Source organism: Pundamilia nyererei, unplaced genomic scaffold (genome assembly GCF_000239375.1).
Source record: "Pundamilia nyererei isolate P.nyererei 1_Seehausen unplaced genomic scaffold, PunNye1.0 scaffold00045, whole genome shotgun sequence".
In the NCBI taxonomy this organism is placed as follows: Eukaryota; Metazoa; Chordata; class Actinopteri; order Cichliformes; family Cichlidae; genus Pundamilia; species Pundamilia nyererei.
The window spans coordinates 2,140,509-2,164,985 of record NW_005187446.1 but is presented as its reverse complement, the minus strand read 5'-3'; the positions used below and the strand labels follow the sequence as shown (position 1 = coordinate 2,164,985).

At 43.1% G+C, this 24,477-nt stretch overlaps 2 protein-coding genes across 5 annotated transcripts; both read left to right on the top strand.

Moving 5' to 3' along the window:
- The first annotated feature begins 871 nt into the window (after positions 1-871).
- On the top strand, positions 872-6,851 carry shisa7a (shisa family member 7a). Its single transcript, XM_005732000.1, has 5 exons — positions 872-2,389; positions 3,056-3,210; positions 3,687-3,752; positions 4,041-4,226; positions 4,432-6,851. Exons 1-5 carry the CDS (start codon positions 1,644-1,646, stop codon positions 5,382-5,384), a joined length of 2,106 nt encoding a protein of 701 aa, XP_005732057.1. The 5' UTR covers positions 872-1,643; the 3' UTR covers positions 5,385-6,851.
- Positions 6,852-13,269: 6,418 nt separating this feature from the next.
- On the top strand, positions 13,270-23,832 carry si:dkeyp-69b9.6 (zinc finger protein 384). Of its 4 annotated transcripts, none has more exons than XM_005731998.2 (4): positions 13,270-13,721; positions 14,148-14,262; positions 17,422-19,898; positions 20,187-23,832. In XM_005731998.2, the coding sequence occupies exons 3-4, from the start codon at positions 17,870-17,872 to the stop codon at positions 22,559-22,561; spliced, it is 4,404 nt and encodes a 1,467-aa protein (XP_005732055.1). In that variant the 5' UTR covers positions 13,270-13,721; positions 14,148-14,262; positions 17,422-17,869; the 3' UTR covers positions 22,562-23,832. The 4 variants fall into 4 exon arrangements, with proteins under 4 accessions (XP_005732055.1, XP_005732054.1, XP_005732053.1 ...); XM_005731999.1 differs by having other exon boundaries at positions 13,276-13,721; positions 17,422-18,086; XM_005731997.2 differs by having other exon boundaries at positions 13,270-13,717; positions 17,422-23,832.
- Positions 23,833-24,477: the final 645 nt, after the last annotated feature.

The window sequence follows — 24,477 nt, the reverse complement described above, 5'->3', positions numbered from 1 at the left end:
AGCAGAACGCTTAGAAACGAGAAGAAGGGGGGAAAAAATCACCCAGAGAACTCCTTTGGAACATTAGTCAGTGGGAGAGCTGCTGTGCTTCGTGTTTCTCATTTTTCCTCCACTGAACTCTCCTCACAAGGTTAGAGGAGCATGTAACTGAAACAAGTGGAGCCCTCGGTGATTTCAGCATTCTGTCTCCCCCATCTGTGCCTACATTCTCTGCTACAGATAGGGACATTTTGATAATTACATATAATTATAATTTCTGTGGGAGACAGATCTGCCTCTGTCTATTATTGCCAACACCTCCAACACAATAACTTCACACATTTACATATTTCTCCACAAAAGTGATATTCTTTCAACATCGGAGACAAATCAGGTATAATTTTACTTAGAGAGACATGTCACACGGAGAAGCAATGTGCCATTCACTTCATATCTAATTAGCGACACAGTTGAGTGACACGGGCAACATTTTGTGCCTACAAGCTGAAGGCAGAGCACTTAAAATCATGACATTTGCCTCATTTGTGCAATGTATTTTACAGGCTGGGAGTCGTTTCTTTGCTTTATGATTACTCCCAATTTTCAGTGCTTGCGGTCTTCTAGCACTTAACCAGAGCCATTCTCATTATCACCCACAGCCCAGTCACAGTAACGGTCCGTGCCAGGCGAGTACTGAGCACAATAATCCAGCCATAGAAAAGACTGAGATAAAGTACACAGTGTATCTATAGATGTGATGGGTGCCGAGAACAGGCTAACGTGGAGATAATGCAGTACTCTATAGAAACTAGGCCACACTAATGGACAGTATTTATCAGTGGTGCAGTCATTTATTTCCATTTAATTGTTTACTATGGCAAAAAGTGCCGAATATATAAAAACAAAATAGATTTAATATCTTTTTCCTTTTTTTTCCCCCCCCAGAAAGGATTTGCTTACAGGTTAAACAAGTGCCATTTCTGAATGTACGTAGTGCCAGGCTGTAAAAGGAATGAAGAGAACAGATAAACTTGTTTACATTTAACAAAAAACTGGCCATAGTCTATTCTTTAAGTGCCATCAGCGCAGGAATGTACAGGAATGCCATATTCTATTAAAAATACTTGCTCCTAACTTTGTGGTTGCAAAGCGTAATTTCACCCCTGGTAGTAAATGAGATGTTTGTTCTTTTGTTCAGTAGGGCATGTAGGATGAGGCATTAAGCACTAAAAGCATGAAGATTGTTTTCAATCTGTGCTTTTTGCAAAACTGCATCCATTTGAGTGTTCTCGAATCGAGAGGGGTTTTTAGAGGGCAAGAGATGAAGTCATTACACTTTCAGAGCTCCCTTCTAACAGGAAATTAAAAACATTTTAATACCATTATCACCAATTATTGAAACTTACAAAAACATTTTGATACTGTTTGTACAGTTTTTTTATTTTTATTGTTCCCGACCTTTTCTATTATTATAACACCTTATAAATACGAACAACACAAAAAATTTCAGATTTCATCAGCCAGCATTAGTGAATGAAACTCCAGTACCCAGTACATGCTGAATGCATCACATGCCATTTTAGTGGGTTAAACTGCAGAAGCGGATACACCGTTGCAACTGCATTGACTCAATAAAAGAAAATAGATGTCTTAGTCATGTAAAAATGCCGCCCACCACCAATTTCCGAGTCCTCGCTGTCTCCCTCCTCTCCCTCCTCACTGCCCCTCTTGCTACCGTCGTGGAGGCCTCTCCGTCCCCACCTCCTCAGCACCTAGACCGATCAGGGAGACCGTTCACGGAGGAGCCCGACACTGGTTCCAGCTCCTCGCTCATACTCCTCGCCATCCAGGCCAACCTCAGGCCAGCTGCTCTCCAAGGAAGGACAAAAACTCCAGAAACGCTCCCAGAAACCGCAGAGGAAGTTCTAGAGACTCCTCCGAGACCCCTGCCCCAGGTAATGTTCCCCAAGAATGTAACTTCAGCAGAGGCCCTCGCACCTCCTCTAGGTGCAGCCCAGGTGGCAATGGATGTATGGGTGGATGGATGCAGAGGATATTACGATGTAATGGGACACTTTGACAGCGCTTTCAACTGTTCCAAGGACACATTCATCTATTGCTGCGGAACCTGCCACTACCGCTTCTGCTGTCCAGACCGAAGTCGCCAACTGGACCAGGACAACTGTAAAAACTACGACTCTCCGGACTGGGCCAAGCCACAGACGGAGCCCATGATTACACCAGATGACTTAGGTGACCCAGACTTTGATCCACTGAAGCAGCAGAGCCACAACACGGGCTTTGTCATCGGTGGCGTGGTTGTGTTTATGGTGGCTGTCGCAGTAGGCATCAAGGTGGTCTTCAACAAGGTGCAACAGGAAGCCAACCAAAGGGACCTGAACATGCCCAGGTGAGGCTTACACGTTTTGTTTTGTTTTTGTTTGTTTTTTTAAAATTTCATCACACCTCATTGCTGAATTCAGTACTTCATTTTGATGTATGACTATTGTAATGAAATTAGGTTTTCAGGACTCCATAAATGGCCTACATTCATCATTCTGGGCCCAGAAAAATGTTATTAGTCATCAGCTGAAACATATTTGATCTTCATCGAGTGACTGCTGCGGAAATCGTGGCTGTTTTGATTTCCTCTTGGCTTTCTTATCTCATATATGGGCCGTCGTCTTGGCAATAAAGATGGGTCTTTTGGTGTTTTTACTAGTTGCATCAGTCATGGAAGATGACAGTTGTAGACCAAAACGAAGTGTTGGTTGATCCCCTCAGGGAAGCCCTGCATGTTATTTTGGTTTCACATTTTCCATATTTATTCATCATTGTACTTAAATTTATCCGCACAGTTAACTGGTGATTATAACCGGTGTAAACCCTAATGTCCGACCACAAGATTAACATTCACATTTATTTATATTTAAGCCTTCATCCTCACATAGATGGCTGATATGTTGCTTATTTGCAATCCAAAAACAGCATTCATGGGGGGAAGAATTTAGTGCCCATACCCTGTTGCCATTTTTATCTCATGTTTCCTTTATTGCTTTTTTTATGGCATCTTTAGAGCTCTGGTGGACATGTTGCGGCACCAGTCGAGCCCAGTCCAGCAGGATGAGAGAAACAACAGCGTGGCTCTGGCTGTAGGAGATGGCCAGGGGACACTGGGGAGACCGCCGAAAAATCTCTACGCCCCCGGGCTGCCCAGCAAAGACAACAGATGTGAGAGTCTAGGGCTCGTAGCGCGTTAGTGAATAGCACGATCAGAGGTGCACTTTTGTAACAGCATCCTCTCTTTATGCAGAGGCACTTTGTGCTCGTCACGTCTGTAAATGGATGCAGCTTTTTTTTTCTGTGTTCCTCCATCAAGATGTCTTTATGAGAGAGAATAAATTAAGAATTTTCAGTAGTGATGTGCTAAAAAATGAATCTTTAACCTCGGTAATTTCTCTGCGAGGGCCATGGTCATTTATAAATGATTCTTTTGGGGTCCTCTGTGTCTCTAATTCTCCACTTCAATATTAAAGTAGTTAATTGCACAAGAATGTGGAGATGGGTGCTTATGTGATCATGTGAAAATGAATTGATTTAGGTAGATACGCACGTAAAGTTTCCCTATTCCTTTTAGTTGAAGACACCGCTCAACTGCCTGACATCCATTTTGTGAGCTGATTACTTCATGTTCTTTTCACTTACAGTGGGCAATTTGCAACACAATTTCATCCACTCATCAGGCTCCAGTCCCAAGCACACTGCAACTATCGGTAAGGCAGCTGATGAAAGCCGGGCTCCCATGTAAATTGCATGTAATCACTTGGATGCTTCATTTACTTCATTCAGCTTCGTTTGGAGCTCAAAAGTAGACTCATTCATTTCAACAATAATAATGATTATCATATTTTTGGTTGCTTGTGTTAGTGCTGAAAGCAAGTTCAAATCTGTCGCTTTCAGTGAATGTTAGAAGATTCACACTCTGCTATGTGCATCGCGCTATATCCAGAGGAGCAAATCTCATTTAACACACCGTCGTCTTCTCCCTTTGGTCTCTGCAGAACGCACACCTCGGATGAACAATGCTCAGCTGGCAGCTGGAGGCACCCTGCTCTCCAGTAAGCACAACAACACCAAATCGCAGCCTTCCTTCCACCACTCCCTGCACAACCTGGCCCAGCTGCCGCCCTCGTACGAGAGCGCCACCAAGCCCGAGCTCAACAGATACTCCTCACTCAAACGGCTCGGTGAGTATCGCGCTTTTCCAGGAATGAGACATGTTCCGTCTAAGCTGCGCTCCCCTTATGCTGCTTTTTCTGCAGCTGTTTTGTAAGTGCTGAAGCAGAGCGACACTCTTGACACGGGTGCTGTGAAATGCACGATGCATCATTATGTGCTCATGCTATTTACTGTGGTGATAAACAATTCAGAGAACTTTTGTTTGGCTTGCAGAGAAAGGTCTTGACGAGTACTCATCTGGGTACTGCACCACCAAGCGCCGGCCTCACACAGCCCAGCCGGCCCTGCAGTCGTCTCAGCACCACCTCCACTGGGGTGGAGACTACACCCTCAGCGGGCGAGGGACCCTCCCCAGACATGCGGCTCGGCCCTGGATCCCACCGCCACCTTCTGGCATGCCTGCTTCACCCACTCCCAATCCTTACCCTTTGGATCCCCCGGAGCCCCAGCACAACCCCAACTACGACACTCTCTCCAAGCCTCCGAGAAAAGTTAAGTCCACCGACCAGCTGCTCAACATGGGTGATGTCCCTGGAAACACCGGGACTCTGTCCCGGCTCTCCAAGAACCAGCAACACCAGTACTACAAAGCCATGGCTGCCTCCAATAAGAACTCCAACACGCAGACGCTCACCAGGAAGACCCAGGACAGACAGGACAGGCAGGACAGGCAGGAGAGACAGGAGAGACAGGAACGGCTGCTCATGTCCCCAGACCATTTGGAGGAGAGGATGGGCGTTGGTGGGATGGGTGTTGTAGATCCGTACGCCCACACGGGAAGCGGGATCGTCCCCACCCTGCCTCGCCAGCAGAAGGCCCAGTCCCAGCAGAACGTCTGTGCAACGCCTTCCCTCGACCGGCACCACATGATCAAGATGAACTCTCATCCCACGTCCGGACGGGAGCAGGAGAGGACCACGCCTATGACGGGGCACATGAGCGGGGGTATGGGCTGGGCTGGGGAGGGGCCCGGAACCGGAGTAGTCATGGGAACGGGAACACTAGGAGGCCACAGCGCCCGGAGGATGGCTTTCGCAGCAAAACGGCAGAACACAATTGAGCAGCTACATTTCATTCCCGGAGGGGGCGGTGGGGGGTCAGCAGGGAGCGGGGGAGGAGGCAGTCAGGGGATCAGGACGGGGAGTAAAAATGAGGTGACGGTGTGAGGTCAGTGCCTAATGTAGAGTTTAGATTAAAGGGACAGGAATATATCACCCTTCTGCATTTAACTATTAGACATTCAGCTACAAGAAATACAACTAGAAGTATAAAGTATTGTAACAGTATAATGTGTTTAGGCTATTCAAATTAGTGTTATCTTGTAATTAAATAGCTTAAATATGACTTACTTATAAAAACTAAAAATTAGGTAGGGGACATCTGTTCCAGTTATGTGATAGCCTACATCAGCCATATTTTGTATCTGAATTTGCCGCATTGCCATATACAGAGGTGCCATTACTTGTAGAAGGACTGACTGGGAGGGTGAAATAAAACCAACAGAAATGCCGTTCATACTTTAGTTTTTATATATTTTTTTCAAAAAGTACTCAGGAGCCATATTAGATAGGAAACCAGATGATATTAATGAAAAAAACTGGGTAAAGGAAGCGGAGGCCTGTGTGGAATATCCTGTCACAGAATTTCAAAGAACTGAGCCAACTACCTGGACTGCCACTCCGCTCGGTCCTCACCGACGAAGATTTATTAAACTGACTCTCAGATGAGGAGCCCGGTGGACCGGACGAGGCTGAATGATGAACTGTGCGCCTGTTGAACTCTTCTGCACCGACCTCGTGCTGACTTAGTGAGACAGAACTGATTTTTTTCTTTCTTGCTTCCTGTATAACCTAGAGGACAAGACGGGCTCTGTTTCTGAGCGACACGCAGCAGTCTGACACAACGCCACCGCCCGACGGGAACTGAGGACGTATCCACATTACTGATCTGATTCCATGGGTTGCCTACTTTTCCATGTGACCTTAGATTAAACCTCCAGAGGAACTCACAATCTCATTACTGTTACACTACGGGAGCGTAAGCTGATATAAGATTATGGGTGAGTTTTTCTCAATGTTTTCATCTATAGATCAGGACCTACCTGTTTGAAAAAAACAAAAACAACGGGCTACCAAATATTATAGAGCCATCAGTCACGGCGTTCCAAAAATTCTTGACATACACATACAAAATCAAGAGATAAAAGAACAGACGTATGTGTTCAGTTTACCAATAAAGAGGCAACTCGCTCTAACGAAGAGCAGAGGCTTCTCCACAGAGCACAAACGATAGACCATGACGCAGAGGTTGCACTTACACAACTGTCCTTACAAGCCATTTATGGAGATACAAAGAAAATCCCACACAGGAAGCTGGTCTGACAATCACCATTTAATTATTATCACCAGGTGACAAGTTATTAAAAAGTCAGCAACATTTTGTACAGACAGAAGGATTGGCTTCAGAGCAAGCCGAAACCCTCAGAGTCAAGAGCGAGGGCGACCTGAGGTCCTCTCCTGCGCGGCTCCAGTGTGCCATACAAGAGACTCGGATGGTTAGGAAGCCCTTCCCATCTTCAAGACAAAGACCTTGCTGTATCATAACGCACTTCAGCCAGTATGAAAAAAAAAAAACAGAAACGGAAAAAAAAAAATCTTCATCAATAACAACGCTTTTCAATACTAAGGGCTATCCTATATACTGTAGTATGTGATATCTGTGGTCCATATAAAATGCTATCTCTTTCTATTGATTTTGTGTTGATATTGTCATGATGTATTAAGTATTAATGTGTACAAAAAAACAAGAGAAATTTAAGCACAGTTCAACGAGAATCAGAGACTAAACTTTGCACAAATCTAGCCCCTGATATTTGCACCAGATACAAGCACACTTTGTATCGTGTCCTCGAGGTTTACATTCTGTACAAGCACGGCTGAACGTGTGACCAATCAATGGAAGGTATTATACTGAGAGAGGATTTTCTTTTTTCTTTTGCTTTTTTTAAACAGAAATCGTCGGTAATAACGCCGATCAAAGAACAAACTTGCGCCGGCTTTCTTTTCTTTTTTCTTTTTCTTTGTGTTCAGTCATGTGGAAAAGCTACAGAGATGAAATGCTGATAAACAGAAACACATTTGGACAATCTTCCTACACACAGTGCTAAATGTAGTTGTTATGAATATGATGGAGTGTTATTATTAATAATTATTATAACTGTTATGGTTATTATTAACAATTATCTTACGATGTGATGTTCTTTTACTTGGTGGGATTTAAGTGTTTATTGTTTTTAGATAACTAGCATTCTCGCGACTAGTTGGTTTTTCATACATCTGGTCATAAACTCGAGTTTTTAAGACATTCCAAATCTTGATGCATGCCAGCTCCATTTCATTGAGAGGCATTTTTACAGGATGCCTGGATTTTAGGGTCATTGATGCCTTTATGGCCATTTTTCCAGCTGTATGTACTGTGCCTAGACATCGGCCTTATGACTTCTTGATCTTAAGTGATTACTTAGGTTTCCACTCTGGTATTGAATAATCTGCAGCCTTCTAAACGTACGCGTAGATGACGGCGAGGGATAGATGAGTTTGGGATGGGCCAGAAGTGATTTTAACATCCCACGCAGTCTGCTGTCTCCTCTGCGGCAGCCTGCCCCAGTAACTTAAAAATGGGTTGTACACGCTGAACCCATGATGCCATAATGTATGTATGTATCGAATGAATGTTTATTACACAGGTTGGAGACAAAACAGGCGTCTAATGGAAACCTGATTGCTTTGAGTGCAGTGTCTTTTTCAGGGAAATAGGACAGGTGACATACAGTAGTGTTAGACTTTTTTAATAGAGCCACAAAAGGTCTGTAGCAAAGTCTGTAATATCTCACAAGCCATATCCATCGAAGCTCATTATCACAATTTTATAAATGGTTAATCTAATTTGTGCAAGTATTGTATTTTGTATAGCTAGTACAATCAGAATATTTTAAGTGATCTCTTCGGCATTAATTTGAAGATTCAGAAAAATTCTGTGTTAGTATTTAATGATCTGTACAGTGCCAAACTCATAACATTTTGTTGTCTTTTTATCGTCACACCCTCCTAGATGGCCACAGGGGTTATTTACTTTTTTCACAGAGGAGAGCGAATAGACAGCCGAGTGAAGCTGAAAAGCTCCTTTTCAGAAGGAAATGAATGAATATGGTGTGTGTTTTTAGCCATTATGAATTCATTTAGAGTGCGGATTCTTTAATGGCCATCTGAAGCGGACAGGGACAGTGTCCAGTATTGGGGGAAAAAAAAAATTCATGGATTTATTTTGACGCCTATAAATTTCGAAATGACCCTTTTGTTATTGTTTAATGCATTGATCCCCTTGGATACGACAGTGACTTACAAAGAATTTGTATAATAAAGTTGGTGGGAAAAAAAAACTGTGATTCTTTTCTTGCGTTAATGCTCGTCTTTTCAACTCTTCTGTCTGGGTGAATTCAGGACTTCACCTGCACCATACTTTAAAGTGCTTCCCAACTTTTTCTTTTGTCATTAAATCATAAGAAAAAAAAAAAACTCCATTCCCAGTCATCTCAGCATGGGACATGTTAAAGATGAGCAGCATTCAGTTTCCTTGTAAATACATTAACACCGTAAACCGAGTTATCAGCTTCGCACTTGGGTTTCAAATGATACTTTATTAATCCCCGAGGTAAACATTGTTCCTCTGCATTTCAAAGCACTTCATAATACCTACAAACACCCTCGAGTGCCTGTTTTCTCAAACCTATTTAAGACTTAGCAATATATCACATTGACGTGTGTGCTCACTGGGTGCACAATGAAATCATATCTAAGCCAAGGTGTGAATAATGAGCTCTGTAGTTTAGATAAACGAGCTACTTTTCAGTTGTTTTCAGAGCTCTTACCTGCACGAACGTCTTAATAGTGCAATATAAAAACAGTCTCCGACGATGAAAATGTCAAGTGTGTTATTATCATAAACAATATCTGCTCTGACATATTTACAGTATAACATTGCACTATATATTATATAACTGCGACAGATTATTGTTTCTCACGTAAAATCTGCATGTAACTAGTAACCTGATCAAATCTAGTGGAGTAGAAATAAAACACTGCTATGGAAGCTTGCTTCTGTCACTGAATTGTATTTATTTATTGATTTGTAACAATCTGTGAGTCAAACTTTTAAGATAATAACCAGATCTGACACCAGTGGCTTGCTCAGCATCAGTATGTTAATAAATATGGGTTATCATGACAGTAATCATAAGGCAAACTGGTGTTTTATAAGGAGTCAAACTAAAAGCGCCTCCTATATTTGGAAAAAAAAAAAGGCCCTTTTAGTGTTCAGTAGGTTAGTGAGCACACAGACTGGTTGTATAATAAAATCCCATATCATCTGCCTGTGAGATGTTATATAAGTTGCAGTATGGCTATGCAGTGCTACTGGGAGCGGACAACTGCACTTTTAAATAAAATGAAAAAAGGTGGAATTGTTTTCGTATAATTTACAGCTCGAGATCGTCTGGGCTGCAAAGTTATATCACTGCTGGACGTGCTGGATTCCTATGGTGAAACAAGGGCTCCGCAGCTCATATTTAAAACCTCCTGTGAATACATTTATTGCACTGAGATGTATGAAGGGGCAGATAACAGCCACCGTGCTGACACAGAAATAATTCTTGCAGGGGCTACACAAGAGGGCACAAAAATGATTATGTTTGATTTAAGCACTATCTGCCTCTGATGCGTCAGAGTCGTAGTTTGCACATTTCACCACCAGGAGGTTCAGTGGCTCCAGGATGAGCTGTGCAAGAAGGCTTTGCTCAGACTGTAACTCACCCTTAAAGCTATTTCTGTTGCTTTACACGGGACTGACAAAAACAAAACACAGAACATAATATCATCTGACTGTTTGTAGATATCAGTAAATGCACTGCCCAAACTGTCCAACGCCTCTTAAAACTCATATTAACACACCATAAACAAGTACCTGTGAAAAGGTTTGAACACTGTGACTCACTCATTTTTCTTCCTTTATTTTTACTGTTTCCAAAAACAGTTACATGTGCATATTAGGTATGCAGGAATGAAAAGAAACAAAAATATGTTTCATATTTTCTTTACATCTTCAAAGTTTCAAAGTCACTACTGTTTGTCTTTATCAGTTTTTTCACATTTGGCTATGTCTGCTTCAGATCATCACCTGGAGGCTTTGCAGGTGTTGAAAGCATTCCCACTGGTGGCTTTTCAGGTGCCATTCAATTAATTCCAAAGCATCTCAGCTAGTTTTAGGTCACATGACTGTAGAGGTCATCTCATGGGCCACCCAATCACTGTTCATGGTCAAACAGACCTTGTAGAGCCTGCACGTGTGATCTGAATCACTCTATTTAAAAGATATTTAAATTATAGTTCCACTCCTTCAAAATTTAGTGAGAAAACTACTCATACAGATATTTTCTGTTTCCATTGTTCTTTATGTCCAGTCCTCTTGTTGCTTGTCCCAAGCAATTCTCTTAATTGCTCTCCTTCAGCAGTAGTTTCTGTGGAGCAATTTATCTCTAATTCACGCAAAGAGTTGATGCTGATGTGGTTTTCCTACTTCAGCACTGGGAACCATTGATGTGGGATCTAATCTGAGGTGGTGTTAATTGGTGACTTCTCAGGTTGGTAACTCTAATGAGCTTTGCTGCTCCAACAGACTCAACAGCTCTTGCTCTTCTTCCTCTTTGATGGGGAGATTCGCATAAAAGACAGTTTCTTCACAGCGGTTGATGGTTTTTGCAACTGCGATCGAAACTTGCAGAGTTAAAAAATAGATTCTCTTTACTAAGCTGAGTCATAATACGGACTTCTACAGTACTCACATGACGACATTTGCTGTATGTGAGCTCTATCTCAGCACAGCACACCTGATGATCTCGAATACACAAAGATGGCAAGAAAAAGACAACCTGAAAACACATCCAATAATGTCTGAAGCTAACTACAGTGCATTTTGTAGCACTATGTACTGTAGTGTATTCTGTGACATATGTCAACCTGAGTCATTTCAGTTTTAATCTGCACTGCAACAGCAAACATTGTAAAAACAGTGAAAAATATATATTGTTTCCTATAAATGATGAGAAGTTAACGAGGAGCTAGATAAATTTACATTAATATCTAAACTGCAAACACTGATCATAAGAGATTCTTTGCTCAGTTTTAACCACACTGGTTAAAACTGTTAAAACCCAGAGAGGCGTGAAATTACTCACCCCTCTTGTGACTTGGATAACTGAATCAATTGAAAAGAATAATAAAATGATTATTTAGTCTGAGGATGTGCTTCCTAAGTCACTGTTTTGCACAGATTTGGTAACTACTAAACATTATTAAATAGCTTAGTTACCCCCGACCTATTGTTGGCAATCAAACACTGAACTGTGTTGTGCAGATTTGTTGTTGAGATAGAGGGAAAAAATGCCTTTAAGACGTATTTACTCAGTATACAGTCAGTTATTTGACTCTGCCAAGCTTACAGCTGCAGATCTATTAAACTGCAAGCTGACTGTATTGAATTACATTACATTTTAATTATATAGTGCCAAATCACAACAACAATTAACTCAAAATGCTTTATATTTTTAAGGTAAAGATGGTACAATAATACAATAAAATACAGAGACAACCCCAACAATCACATAATTCCCTATGAGCAAGTGCTTTGGCGACAATGGGATGGAAAAACTCACTTTTAACAGGAAGAAACCTCCAGCAGAGGAGTGTGTAAACACATAGTGAGTGAAGAAAGTGACTGAAGGAGAAACACTCATGGTGCATCATGGAAATCCCCCAGCAGCCTAGACCTATTTCAGCGTAACTAATGGAGGATTCAGGATCCAGCCCTAAATATATGCTTCATTAAAGAGGAAAGCTTTAAGCCTGATCTTAATAGTAGCAATAGTGTGGGCCTGAAAGCTGAACTTGAGTTCTACTTTTAAACACCCTAGGAATCACAAATAAGCCTGGAATCTGAGAGCAAAGTATTTAAAGAACCACCTCTTGCAGGTATTAATCATCAGCAGCAGTACAGCTTTTATACACCTTAATACACATCCAGACAAATTAGGTAAAACACTGGACTGCTCCTGTTAGGGGTCGCCACTTCAGTTCACCTCCCTCCATCTTACCCTAACCCTAGCATCCCCTTCTGTCACCCTCTACAGTTGTATAGAAATATAGAAAATATAGAAAATTAAAAGCATTTCTAAATCCTGACAAATGATTTTAAATACAGCTTAGTCCAAAAAAACTAAATGTGTGAATGTTTAGCGTTTCTGTAGAGTCACTCTAATCTGTAATCCACATGTTTTTGAGACTGCACTTAAGTTTTCTATATATTTGTGTTTTTTTTTAATGGTTCATTAATGTGAATGTGCACTCGTTTTAAAAAAACATTGCAAAAAAGATACATGCCAAGATTTATACCGTTAACAAAAAGTAAGCAGAAAAATAAAATGATGTGGGAACAAACGTTTTAGTTTCATCCATCCACCTGTGGCTGTAGATCTTGAGATGGAGTACATCATCTACCAATCAGAGGGCTGTTGGTTTGACAGCTCTCCCACTCTGCAGGTTAGTTGATGTTAAAAGTGCTTTGGTGTAGAAAAAGCCTGTGTGTGAATGAGGCTTGCAGTAAGATAATGCTTTGAGTGCTCAAATAGAGCAGAAAAGCATTACATAAGTACCGGCTCATTTACCATCTTCTTAACCGCTCATCCAATTTTAAGGTTGCAGGATAGCTGGAGAAAAATCCACAAAATCATAGCAGCTTAAATCACCAGTGGGAAAATATTTTTTTAATTTCACTTAATTTTATATATTTTCAATGCCCTGTGTAGCATAACATAATAACTATTTCTAGGCCTCCAAGGCATGCATATTGGAGCTGGGGGGGTAAAGTGCTTCACGGATACTGATAACTTGTAATACAATGACACAGGGTCTGTACCCTGATGTAGCAGGCAATGTGAAAATGCTCATCTTTTAGCCCAGCATGCAACCAAAGGTGCTGAATCCGCTGTGAGCCCTAAACCGCCGTCTGTGAGCCCCGCTGCTGCTACCCGGAAATATTACAAGGGCCGGAAAGGACCAATGTTAAGGGAGCACACGTCACTCACTTTTACCCAAAAATATTATCACCGAGCATCCTAATTTTTCTCGGCCGCCGAAACATCAAGCAAAAGCTCACTGACAGCGCAACATGTCGTAATCAAATGGCGAGGAGGCGGCTGCGGTACCCGTCGGCGTCGATTTCTTGGGGGGAACTGTGCAAGCGTTCACCCAGCTCAGCATCAGTGAAAATGGCTCTGGCTAACGACTGGAAAACAGCACGCAGAAATGGAAGCGGACGATAGCTAGCTAGGCGGTTAGAAGAAGGCGTGACAGGCCTCATCCGTCTGCAACTGTGCCCTGCAACTGGATGCGTAGGTAAACATTTGCCGATTATAGGTTACGCAGATGTATATGCTAACGCTAGCATCACAGTGTTAACGGCAGTCGGCGTGCCTGTATTTTTGTGGTTTAAAATGACGGCTAACATTAGCGGTCGGTCGGTTATGTGGTTTTGTAGACTGCGTGTGTGTGGCAGCAAACAGCTAAACACGCCGAGCCAGTGTAAAATACGATGCTAAGGAGAACCGTGAAGTTTTGCATGCAAGCGCTTCCAATGTTTTCTCTGTGTGTGTGTGTTTTTTTTTTCTTCTTCCCCGCACTTTCCTCCAAATGTTAGCCAATACTATTTCAGGATGCCACCTCAAGTGCATCCGTTATAACTGGCGCCTGTAACGGACTGCTAATGTTTACACTGTACAGCGTCACTGTGTTAATTTGAGCATTTTCTGCCCTTCTTTACAGGATTGCCGAGGTGCATTATAAAATGAGAGGCAGTCAAATGTGCGATAGATTATCTTCCTCATCTGCCCGGGGAGCTCACTCCCCTCTAGCTTCATCGCATCAATTAGAGGAAACGGTAAGATTTTTTTAAGAGGTGAGCAAAGTGAGTGAATCTGCCGTAGACAATTCATGTTAAGCCATCCAAGTATTCGAATAAATTGGAACAACTTCATACTATTTTTTTTATTGCAACGTCCATTTATGCCTACTTGTTTTAATAAGCCATGCAGATTGTGCCCATGCTTGTTGGTAGTGGAGGTTAGATTGGTTTAAGTTTATTGCTACCCGAGGCACAAGAAAATCACATAAAGCGTAAAGAAGTAAAAATAAAAGTGCTAATAAGAAATATATGTATGTATCTGCAGATCAGCCACCCTGTTGATCTGTATTAAGGTACTATACACCTACTGTTGCTGTGTAATTACATACATCATACCTGCTCAGGTAATTGATCATTACTATTAATCTTTTTAAAAACATTCCTTATGTATATTATAACCTGCTCATGGACCTTTAAGATTAAAACTAACATTTGAATTGTGTGATAATTGACACAATAACATTAAAATATCTAAGTCAGCATTGTTGGTTTTGTACATTTTGGGGCTAAAACGTGCATGACTTATTGCCAAATTTGAATGAAAATTTTATTTTTTTGCAAGGCAGTTTTATTTGCATTTAAATGATGGAATAGTTTAATGTTGGAAAGTGAAGTCTTGATAATTGGCTAACAGGCTCCCATGTGTCTAATGATTCAAGTTATACAGAAACTTATCTTTAAAAGGATTCTTAAGAGTGAATAACCTCATTAAATTAATTTGTATCTAATTTGCATCTTTGAAGTTTCTCTTATCACAAGGATTGAGTTCTACTGAAAACCCTGAAACCTTCTGAAATGCAGCCATGAGAACAAGAGCGATTTAATGAGTCGTACTAGTCCTGTGAAAAACTAAGTACACCCTTACTGTATCCATAGGAATTAAGAGGGTAAGAAGCTGTAAAAGCAGACATTTTGGCAGTTTTCTGGTCTGTCATTCAGGTGTGTGTTTACACATTGCCTGGTGGAAAACAAACACAGAGTATCAGCACAGACACCTCATACCAGCTGTCACGCACAGTGGTGAAGGGTTGAAGATTTGGGTTTGTTTTTCATGTACAAAACTTGGAGACCTTGCAGCCATTGAGTTGATGAACTCCTCCTCTGTATACCAAAGTATTCTAGCCTCACACGTGAGGCCACCTGTCCTTGGCTGAAATTGGGTCTTGCAGCACGATGATGATCCCAAGCACACCAGCTTAAAAAGGAAGGAATCAAGGCATTGCAATTAGGGCTGCCACAAACGATTATTTTGATAGTCGACTAGTCACCGATTATTTTTGCGATTAGTCGACTATTAAACATTTATTTTGTGACCCAGAAAGAATAATAAGAGTAATATTAAAACTAACTAGCTGCCGCCATTGATGGAAACTGAGCAAGGCCACGCTATGAATTCTGGGATAGGTTGGGCCACGAAGTATACACCGACCCATCCTTCAAATCTGGGGAAATGAAGGGCGCATTTGTCAGCCGCATTTGTTGGAGTCTTCGAATTTGTACAGTCTTCGTCGTGTCGCTGTAACGTAATTGGCCTACAAATGCGGGCACAGGAGGATGCGGTTCCTAAATTTGGACACAGCTACGTTACCGGACACTGCGTCGTCTTCTTCGGGGTTTAATGGCAGCTGGCATCCTTGTACATGCAGTGCTGCCATCTTCTGTTTCAGTCTGTTATTACACTCTTAAATCCTACTACTTATTCCTGCGTCTTTTGGGATCTTACAAAGCTTCAAACGACGCGTCAGTGATTTTGATAGCCGACATAATCGTGACTAGTCGACTAATCGTGGCAGCCCTAGTTGCAATTGCCCAAAGTCCAGAGCTCAACATGATTGAAATGCTGTGGCACAACTTCAAGAGAGCTGTGCTTAAATGAATGCCCACAAACCTTAAATAAACCGAAGCCATATTGTAATAAAGATTGTGCTGAAATTTCTCCACAATAATGTGAGAGACTGATGAGCGCATACTGATGATTACTTAAAGTTATTACTGTTAAAGGTGGCACCACAAGCTACTGAATCATGTTGTGTACTCAGTTTTACATTTGACTGTACGTTTACAATAAACGCCGTCTCGTGTTTTCTTGCACTATGTAAAAGAGATTGCAATGCGAAAACTGTTACTGAAGTTGTGAATTCTTACAGAACACATGGTAAAATATAGCAAGAAGTGGCTAGTGTATAAGTAGTGTAGGTTAAAAGTAATGCAAAATGTCTTTGTTGTTTCACCACTGGTGGAGAGAAGTCACTTTACTCAAGTAGTCAGTAAAAATAACATATAATCCGTGTCATGTAAGGCTTTAAGAAGTCAAAACAACCAGTTTTTACACACAGACACACCTGCTCTTAACCAGAACCAAGAAATCTGCTGTGTGATGTGGTTTTTCGTGGAACACTGCCACATGTCTCTCTCTCTCTCTACATCTTCCTGAGTAACTGTTGTTATTAGAGAGACGCAAATGCTGCATTCATAATGTAAAACACACGAGATTCTTCACAAACTGCTGCAGCATGTTAGGGTTAAAGGGTTAGATAAAAATCTGCCTAGTTTCATACCGTGCACCTGTAAGCATAGACACTAAAAATGCTTAAAAAATAACTTTGTCTTCTGTAGCAATTATGAGTCTAATAATAAAGGAATTGGCCTTTATGCAGCAATTCTAGTTGTGCTGCAGTCCACAAGAACTACATACCGGTAAGTCATTACAAATTGTAAAATGTTGAATGTATTTAATAGTTTGCTCAGTAGCTGTGAAATGCTAAGCTTGATTTGTTAATTGATTCTTTTCCTAATACCAGTAGAAACCTTCACTTTTCCAGCCTAACAGCAGTAGTTGTGTATTGGTCACATCTCAACTAAATGTTTCCATTTATAAGAAGTATTCACTTTAGGTATAAATGCCATATTTATTAAAAGTAAAGGCTACTTAAAGTCAGGTTGGTGGGTTGTGTCATCCTCATTATAGTCTGTGTATTGCTGCAGTTTAATTTGAGGCTGAGATTTAAGCATGTACAAATTCACCTCAATAAATTAAAGGACTGTTATAGAAGGGGCATAAGTGAATTTTAAATACATTTATAGACTGTGTAGTAATGCTATTACTTTCACTCCTGTTTGATTTTGTGTTTTCAGCTGTAGGAACTTCTTGGCTGAACACCGATGAGGAATCTTGCTTAGGTGAAGGAGCGCAGTAAAGGAAACAAGAAGTCGTCATTTGAACTGCTTCTCAATAAAAACTATTCTAAGCAAGTTTTAAAATTAGGTGGATCTTATCTACCTGCCAAAAGACACGTTTTACCGTCTGATCATCAGATTGTCGTCTCGGCTACCCCTCTCAGTTTGGAAGTAGTGCGTGGGCAGTGGATGATCAACAGAGAGTAGCAGCACCAGACCTAAACAATCTGGAGAGACGAACTTTTAGTTTTAAGCTATCATTTAAGTATTTCTTGAAAAAGAAGTCGTAGGTTAGTTTCACCCTTAGGGTTAAGTTTGTCTTTCACCAGTCAGTGGTGGGATCATTTTCGCCGCCCCTAGTGCTGGAGGTTTGGCACCTGCATCCCCATGTGCCAGTGAGTGGGAAATGTTCCAATTTGGAAAATACAATCTGGACATTATAGAGATGTTAAGTGGGCACCAGGCCCACCAATTCAAAGGCCTTGGTTTAGATCGGCAACTACAGCATCAGCAGCAAGTGCAGCTTCACCAGCATCAACTCCAGCAGCAGCAGCAGCAGCAGGCTGAGTCCCCTGGAGCTCTTCTGTCTGGACTTGGCTTGGGCCCCCTGCAGGGGTCTAGAGGTAACGCCTTTTCTGATTCTGCCTCCATTTTTGCCAAGATGAGTGCCCCTCCTCCCCCACCTTTACAACAACAGCCTTCCTCATCTCAGAGCTCTCGTTCAAAGTCAAGCAAGATGAGCAGCAGCAGCTCAAGCCATTCTTCAGGCTATCCACAGTTCCTGCGCTCTTTCCACCCGTCTGAGGCAGCACTAGCACAGGAGCAGTTACACCCAGGTGTAGGTCGCTTTGAGCACTTTGCTGGGGGAAGTAGCAGTAGTGGGAGCGCTGGGGGATTAGGAGGATTAGTAACATCAGCACCTCCACCCCCCCCTCCTCTGCATCCCGGCCTCTCTGTCCCCCAGGCATCACCTGGCCCCTCCTCTTCTTCTCCTTCCCCTTCAACCTCTGTGGCAACCTCTAATAACCCTTCTAGCAGCAGTGCAGTCAGCTCATTGGGACACCAGTTGGTTGGGGCCCAGTCTGATGCACGGAGCCTTCATCAACAGTTTAGTTGCATGTTAGCCGCTAATCAGTATTTTCTTTCTGGGGTGCCTGCTAATGCTAGTTTAGAACAGTTTCTTGTTCAACAGGGAACTCATAACCATTTAGGCATTGGCTTAAGTCAGACAGGCGGGGAGCCTAGTACTAGCCTTGCTCCGCCTCCTGCTTTGCACTCTTCTCACACTCATGGCCACTCTACTCCCCAGCCACAGCAGACTCCACAGCAACCACCCCAGCAGCAGCAGCTTCCACCGCACACCCTTTCTCATCCTCACTCTCATTCTCATCCTCATCACCCTCTCCACCCAGGCTCTCAGCCCTCATCGCTGGGCGGCTTTGACTTCCAGGGCATTCCTGTACTATCGTCAAATCAGATAGCTTCTCTGATGCAGCAGGAAGCAGGTTTGCCCCTACCTTTGCCGCTTCATTTATCCTTGTCTAAGGATGACGGTAAAGGGGAAAGCAGCGGAGGTGGAAGTAGTAATAGCAGCAGCAGTAGCAGTAGGAGGAAGAAAGCTATGGCCGGCTATTTGCCACAGAGAAAATCTGACAACAGTAGTAGCAGTAGCAACCATGGGCACAGTAGCCACAGTGGTAATCCCAGCACTAGTAGTAACGGGGGGCTAAATCATGGTCAGCCGCCAGCTTTAATTGGGAGCGGGGTGGGTATGTCAAACATGGGTGGAGAACCGTCATCCCTGCTTGCCTCATCATCTTCATCCTCATCAGTAGTTTCTTCTTCCTCCTCCTCTGCTCCGTCTTCCACTGCTGCCTCAGTACTGGTTACTAATGATTCTCACCTTTCTAAATCTGATAACCAGAGCTCAATGCAACCCAACACCACAGAGTCTGACACAGAGCCAGTTTATAGCTGTGGAGAGTGTGGCAAAAGCTTCCCTCAACTTTCAAGCCTTCGCAGGCATATGCGCATGCATGAGCCAACCGCAGCAGGTACTAGCAATACTGCCACTACTGGCCCAAACCCTGTTCACATAAAAACACAGTCTGATCCAAGCCTTCCCCATTCGACCCAAGAACCTCCCCAACCCTCTTCCAATTCTTGTTCTAGCCCAGACAAAATATTTCATTGCCCTGATTGTGGCAAAGGCTTTAAGAAAAAAGGGCATCTCCTGCAACATGGTGTTATACACTCGTCAGCCCGCCCATATGGCTGCTCCACCTGCTCTCGGGCTTTTAATCGTAGAGAGTCACTGACACGGCATGAGAAGATACATGAGGAAAAGCCATTCCGATGTCCCGCCTGTGGTCGTGCCTTCCGTGAGAGCACCTCTCTACTCAACCATGCTGCCTCAGGCACCTGCGGCAAGCCAGGTAGGGGACCCAAACAACGGGGCAGCAAGACAGGAACTGATGGTGAGGACAGAGTCGAGGGAGGGGGTGGAGGAGGTAATGGAGGAGGGGGAACTTATCAAAGCAATAGAGGGGTTATTTATGGGAAAACTGAGGAAGAGGATGGTGTAATCATTGTGAGGGAAGGAGAACCAAAATCAGGTTTAGGATGTGATGGTCTGTTTCATTCTGGAAGGGGAGGGAATTCAAATGACAGGGACAGAGCAGATGGTAAATACCCCACTGACTACTCTCGGAATCGTTACACAGGCTACCATGATGACCACCGTTCTCAAGGTAATCCATCTCCATGCTACTCTGGTGCCTCCCCATGTGGAAGTGGGATGGCGGGCCCAGCTCTGAGAAAGGCACCCCTGGCGCCAACACTGCATCCACATTCACAGACCCACAACCAGCACCACCATCCGCAGCAACAGCCCCACCTGCCCCTCTCTTCTCTACTGGATGACTCAGAAGATGATGTCACTAGCTCTGTGAATAATGCAATCTCTGCTATAACAGCAGCTAGTAACAGTGGAAATAGAGGGGATGACAGGGGAGACATCATAGGAGGTCTGCTAGGTGGTCTTGGTTTAGGACCTCTGGGCTCACCTTCATCCACATCTGGTATGGATAAGAATTTCAGAGGTGGTGGGAGTCAAGAGGCTATGACCAGCAACCCGCAGAATCCTACTGCCAAACCAAAACGTCCCCGCAAACCAAGAGCTAAGAAAGATCCTGCAGCTGGCGGACAGCCCCCCAAACGTAGGCAGTACACCCCCAGAATGGGCCCCAGTGGGCTCCCACGCACTCACCTCTGTAGTGTCTGTGGTAAGGGATTTGCACGCCGCGAGACCCTGCGCAGGCATGATCGCATCCACACAGGAGAGAAGCCCCATCACTGCACTGTTTGTGGGAAGTATTTCAGAGAAGCTTTCCACCTCAGCAAGCATCAAACAGTCCACTCCGGGGCAAAGAATTACAAATGCAGCATCTGTGGGAAAGAGTTTGGTTACTCCCAGAGCCTCAGGAGGCACAGTAAACTCCACCAGAAAGGGGAGATGGAAGAGGTGCCCACCACACCGGCTCCAGAGAACCTTAACAGCTTTAACCCAAATCCTCAATGTAGCGTGGCCCAAGACCGGAGCCAGAACCAAGCACCAAGCACCTCCTCCTATTATCCCTACTCCCAAGACGTCAAGCCTCAAGACACCAACCCCCAGCCGCAGCCTCCTCCCCCACCCCAACCACAGCCCCCGCCGCCACCTCGACTCTACACCTGCGCTATATGCTGGAAGTCGTTCCGTCACCACTTTCACTTGACTGCCCATCACCAGACGGTCCATGAAGGTGGGGGTGAAAAGCTCTTCTGCTGTGAGGTGTGTGGGAAGGCGTTTGCTTACTCTAACAGCCTCACTCGACACAAGCAGTCTCAGCATGGCATGACCCGCCCTGAACAGTCTAACCCACAAGAAAGCAACAGTGGGTCTGGAGACAACCGAGGTGGGAGTGATGTTAATCAGTCAACCTCTGAGAGTGAGGCTGCCACGAATGCACTGCTTCAGATGGCACCTTCCAACGAAGGCCACGGAGGGCAAAGTCTAAGTGTTGTCACTCATAGCCACCAACAAGCACCCCCACAGCCACCAGTTGGTTATTCTCCCCTCTTTTATGATGCTGCAGCTACTCAGTCTTCTGCCTCTGCGGCACCAGCTTACTCTCAGCCACTTCCTCCCAACTCTACAGTCATGCCCCCGCAACACCCGCATTCTCCAGCCGGAGTTAAAGGAGAACACATATATCCAGCTGGATCCCGTAGCCGAACTCTTCACACCACGGCCCCGTTCCAGCCCCTCACGGAACTGCCCTCCACTGAACATCATCATCTGCATCACCATCATCATCACTCCCACCATCATCCCCATCATCAGTCAGGCACCCAGCCCCACCAAACCCTCGACTGCGACGTCCAGTCGTCACACGATGACATGAGACGACACAAGAAGAAAAAAAAAAAGTCCAACAGGAGAGATTGGAAGGGAAATAAATGGGAATCTCAAGATTTAGTCAGATTTGATGAAATCAAACGAAAGAGAAAGATCAGTTGTACAATAAGAGGGCAGTTGAATAAAAAACAAGGCTCTCTTCGTTTGACAATTAGGCGAGGAGGAGGATCAGGTGGTGGTGGATATAAGCTTGTCAACACTGGTGGAATGAAAGTGCAGATCCTGTCATCTCTCAAAGTTCCTGTGAAACGTTTTGGCTGTCCAATATGCCCCAATTCTGTGTTTTCCCGTAAAGCGGGGCTGCTTGTCCACATGGCAGTTAAACACCCACAAAAAGCCTTGAGCACTCAGGAGCGACTTAGGTGCAGTGTGTGTGGGAAGCAGTCTTACAGGCCTTTGGCAGTCTTCATTCATCGGGCTTCCCACCGTGCCAGAGGGACTTTCTCCTGCCGACGCTGCTCAGCTCGCTTTTGGAACGCTACCCTTCTTCACAGGCACAAAGTGTCCTGCCGCCGCAGGGCTAAAGGACTGCAGAGGGGAGATGCTAAGAGGCTGAAGCTTTCAAAAAGACCGGGAGAAAGACAGACCCGTGAGGGTCATGAGGAGATGCCATTCCTACAGGGACCATACAGATACTGAGCTTCCTGGTTTCTGAAGAGAGTGGCATACAAGAGGGATGTTTCAGTTCTAAAATAGGAAGTGAGAGAAAAAAAAGGGACTTGAAAAGGCATCTGCTGCCTTAAGGAAAATTTGCCTCGTGTCTCTGTTGCATCTACTCTGCTGACTATTAGAATGAGTGTGTTAACAACTACTGTAGAGTGTCCTATAAAATATCTCCAGAAATTCTTCCAGATTATGTTGGAAGGTGTTTTCAAAGACGTGACTGTTTCCATAGGATCATTAATTAACCCCTTAAGTGCATTGACACTATGCTTGGCTGACACTGTGCAGTTACTAGAGCAGTTTAGGTGAAATGACCTGCTAATGTATCTCTTACCCATAACTAGAAGCCCCGCTACACCTCTTGCTGTATGATAAACGTCTCTGCTGTGTATTTTGTCTTGTTGTTGTTCAATTAGAGGCTCTGAGGATTTTTTAAAAATGTAAAGTGCATTTATTAGGAGTAGGGACACGGGGACAAAGACCTTTGTTGATAGTTTGTCAGTGCATGTTTGTTCTCTGGTCAAGTTTTTTGCTGAGGTTGTGAAATCACTCCTACAGTATGTGATGGTTTATTCAGTATATCCCCAGAAGTTTGTAGTGTAAACCTGATTTGAAAGTTTCTCTATATTCCCTAGTGATTTAATCACACATAGATAAAATGTCAACGTTGCTGGTAATTAGCATTACAAGGACCCCTCTCCTGCCAAAATGACGAAAAACTTACAAGAAGCCTTGCTTATGATGTTCACTTTACTTCATTTATTTGAGATCTTCCTAGCTTTTATACCAAGAGATTGAAAACAGGTTAAACAAGTGGACTGTAACACATGTTTATCTCATGTTATTTGTATGCTCTTTTTAGCAGTGATTATTTCTACAGTACTTCACCGTGTGTTAAAACAAGGACCTATCATGATAGAAACAAATGTAATATTCCATGTATTTATGTGTGTAACCCAATCAGTCTTCATGCCAATCTTATACTTACCCCTTCTACCTTTTTACTTTTTGCTGAGCTGCAATCATATTCTTACTGTTAAGCCTTGTTTTTTTTCTTTTAAAGAAAAATAAGTTCAAAATACATCTTGTCACTTTATTCACACATATGAAATGTTCATACCCCTGTCAAGCCTTGTTTTTTTTCTTCTTCTAAAGAAAAATAATAGTTTTAGTAGATTTCTATCACATTATTTACTGAGAAGTCAGTAGTTGATTATATTTCAGCAATGAATAAACCTTAAGTGTAATTATTTGTTTTCCTTTCATTTCTGATTCAGAGTTACTCACTGCAATATCCAGGAAATGGTAAAAACTGCTAGTTATCGAACATGAGCGAGTTGTTTCTGAAAGGGCATGTAAAGTGCATTTATGACTTGATGTGAAAGTCAAGGATGACGTTCACATGAATCTTTGGATTAAGTGGTTATCAGCATGTAGGTACACTAATAAAGCTCATTGAAGTGCTTAAACTTACTAATGTTATCAGCCAAGTTCCTCCAGGATGAAGAATGTTTTTTACTGATCAAAGCTTGCACATATGACTGTTGTGGGGAGAAAAAAACAAAAACAAAACTCACTTCTGGCTCCACAAGATGGCAGTAAGCAACTCATTTATGGTGTGCTCTTGGCCTGGTGGGGATGAGTGTGGCAGTCACATGGATTTTACAGCGATAGGGGGTGGACTGGAGACGCTGGTGCTGTGTGGCTGTCTGCTCCAGATTAATGAAACAAAAAAGATTGTTGTAGCGACCAGACTCAGTAACCCATAGTTAATTCAAAAGCACCTTTTCCCCTCTGGAAATTAATGTGGTTTATAAGCAGATTTCTGTGCATTCTGTGCATTTAATTTTGCATAAATTGTCCGCATATATATATATATATATATATATATA

Excerpts from the sequence above, each read along its gene's own strand:
- shisa7a (XM_005732000.1), top strand. The coding sequence starts at position 1,644 with ATGCCGCCCACCACCAATTTCCGAGTCCTCGCTGTCTCCCTCCTCTCC. Across the intron at positions 3,211-3,686 it reads GCCCAGCAAAGACAACAGAT|TGGGCAATTTGCAACACAAT; the intron begins GTGAGAGTCTAG and ends TTTCACTTACAG. Across the intron at positions 3,753-4,040 it reads CAAGCACACTGCAACTATCG|AACGCACACCTCGGATGAAC; the intron begins GTAAGGCAGCTG and ends TGGTCTCTGCAG.
- si:dkeyp-69b9.6 (XM_005731997.2), top strand. The coding sequence starts at position 17,870 with ATGTTCCAATTTGGAAAATACAATCTGGACATTATAGAGATGTTAAGT.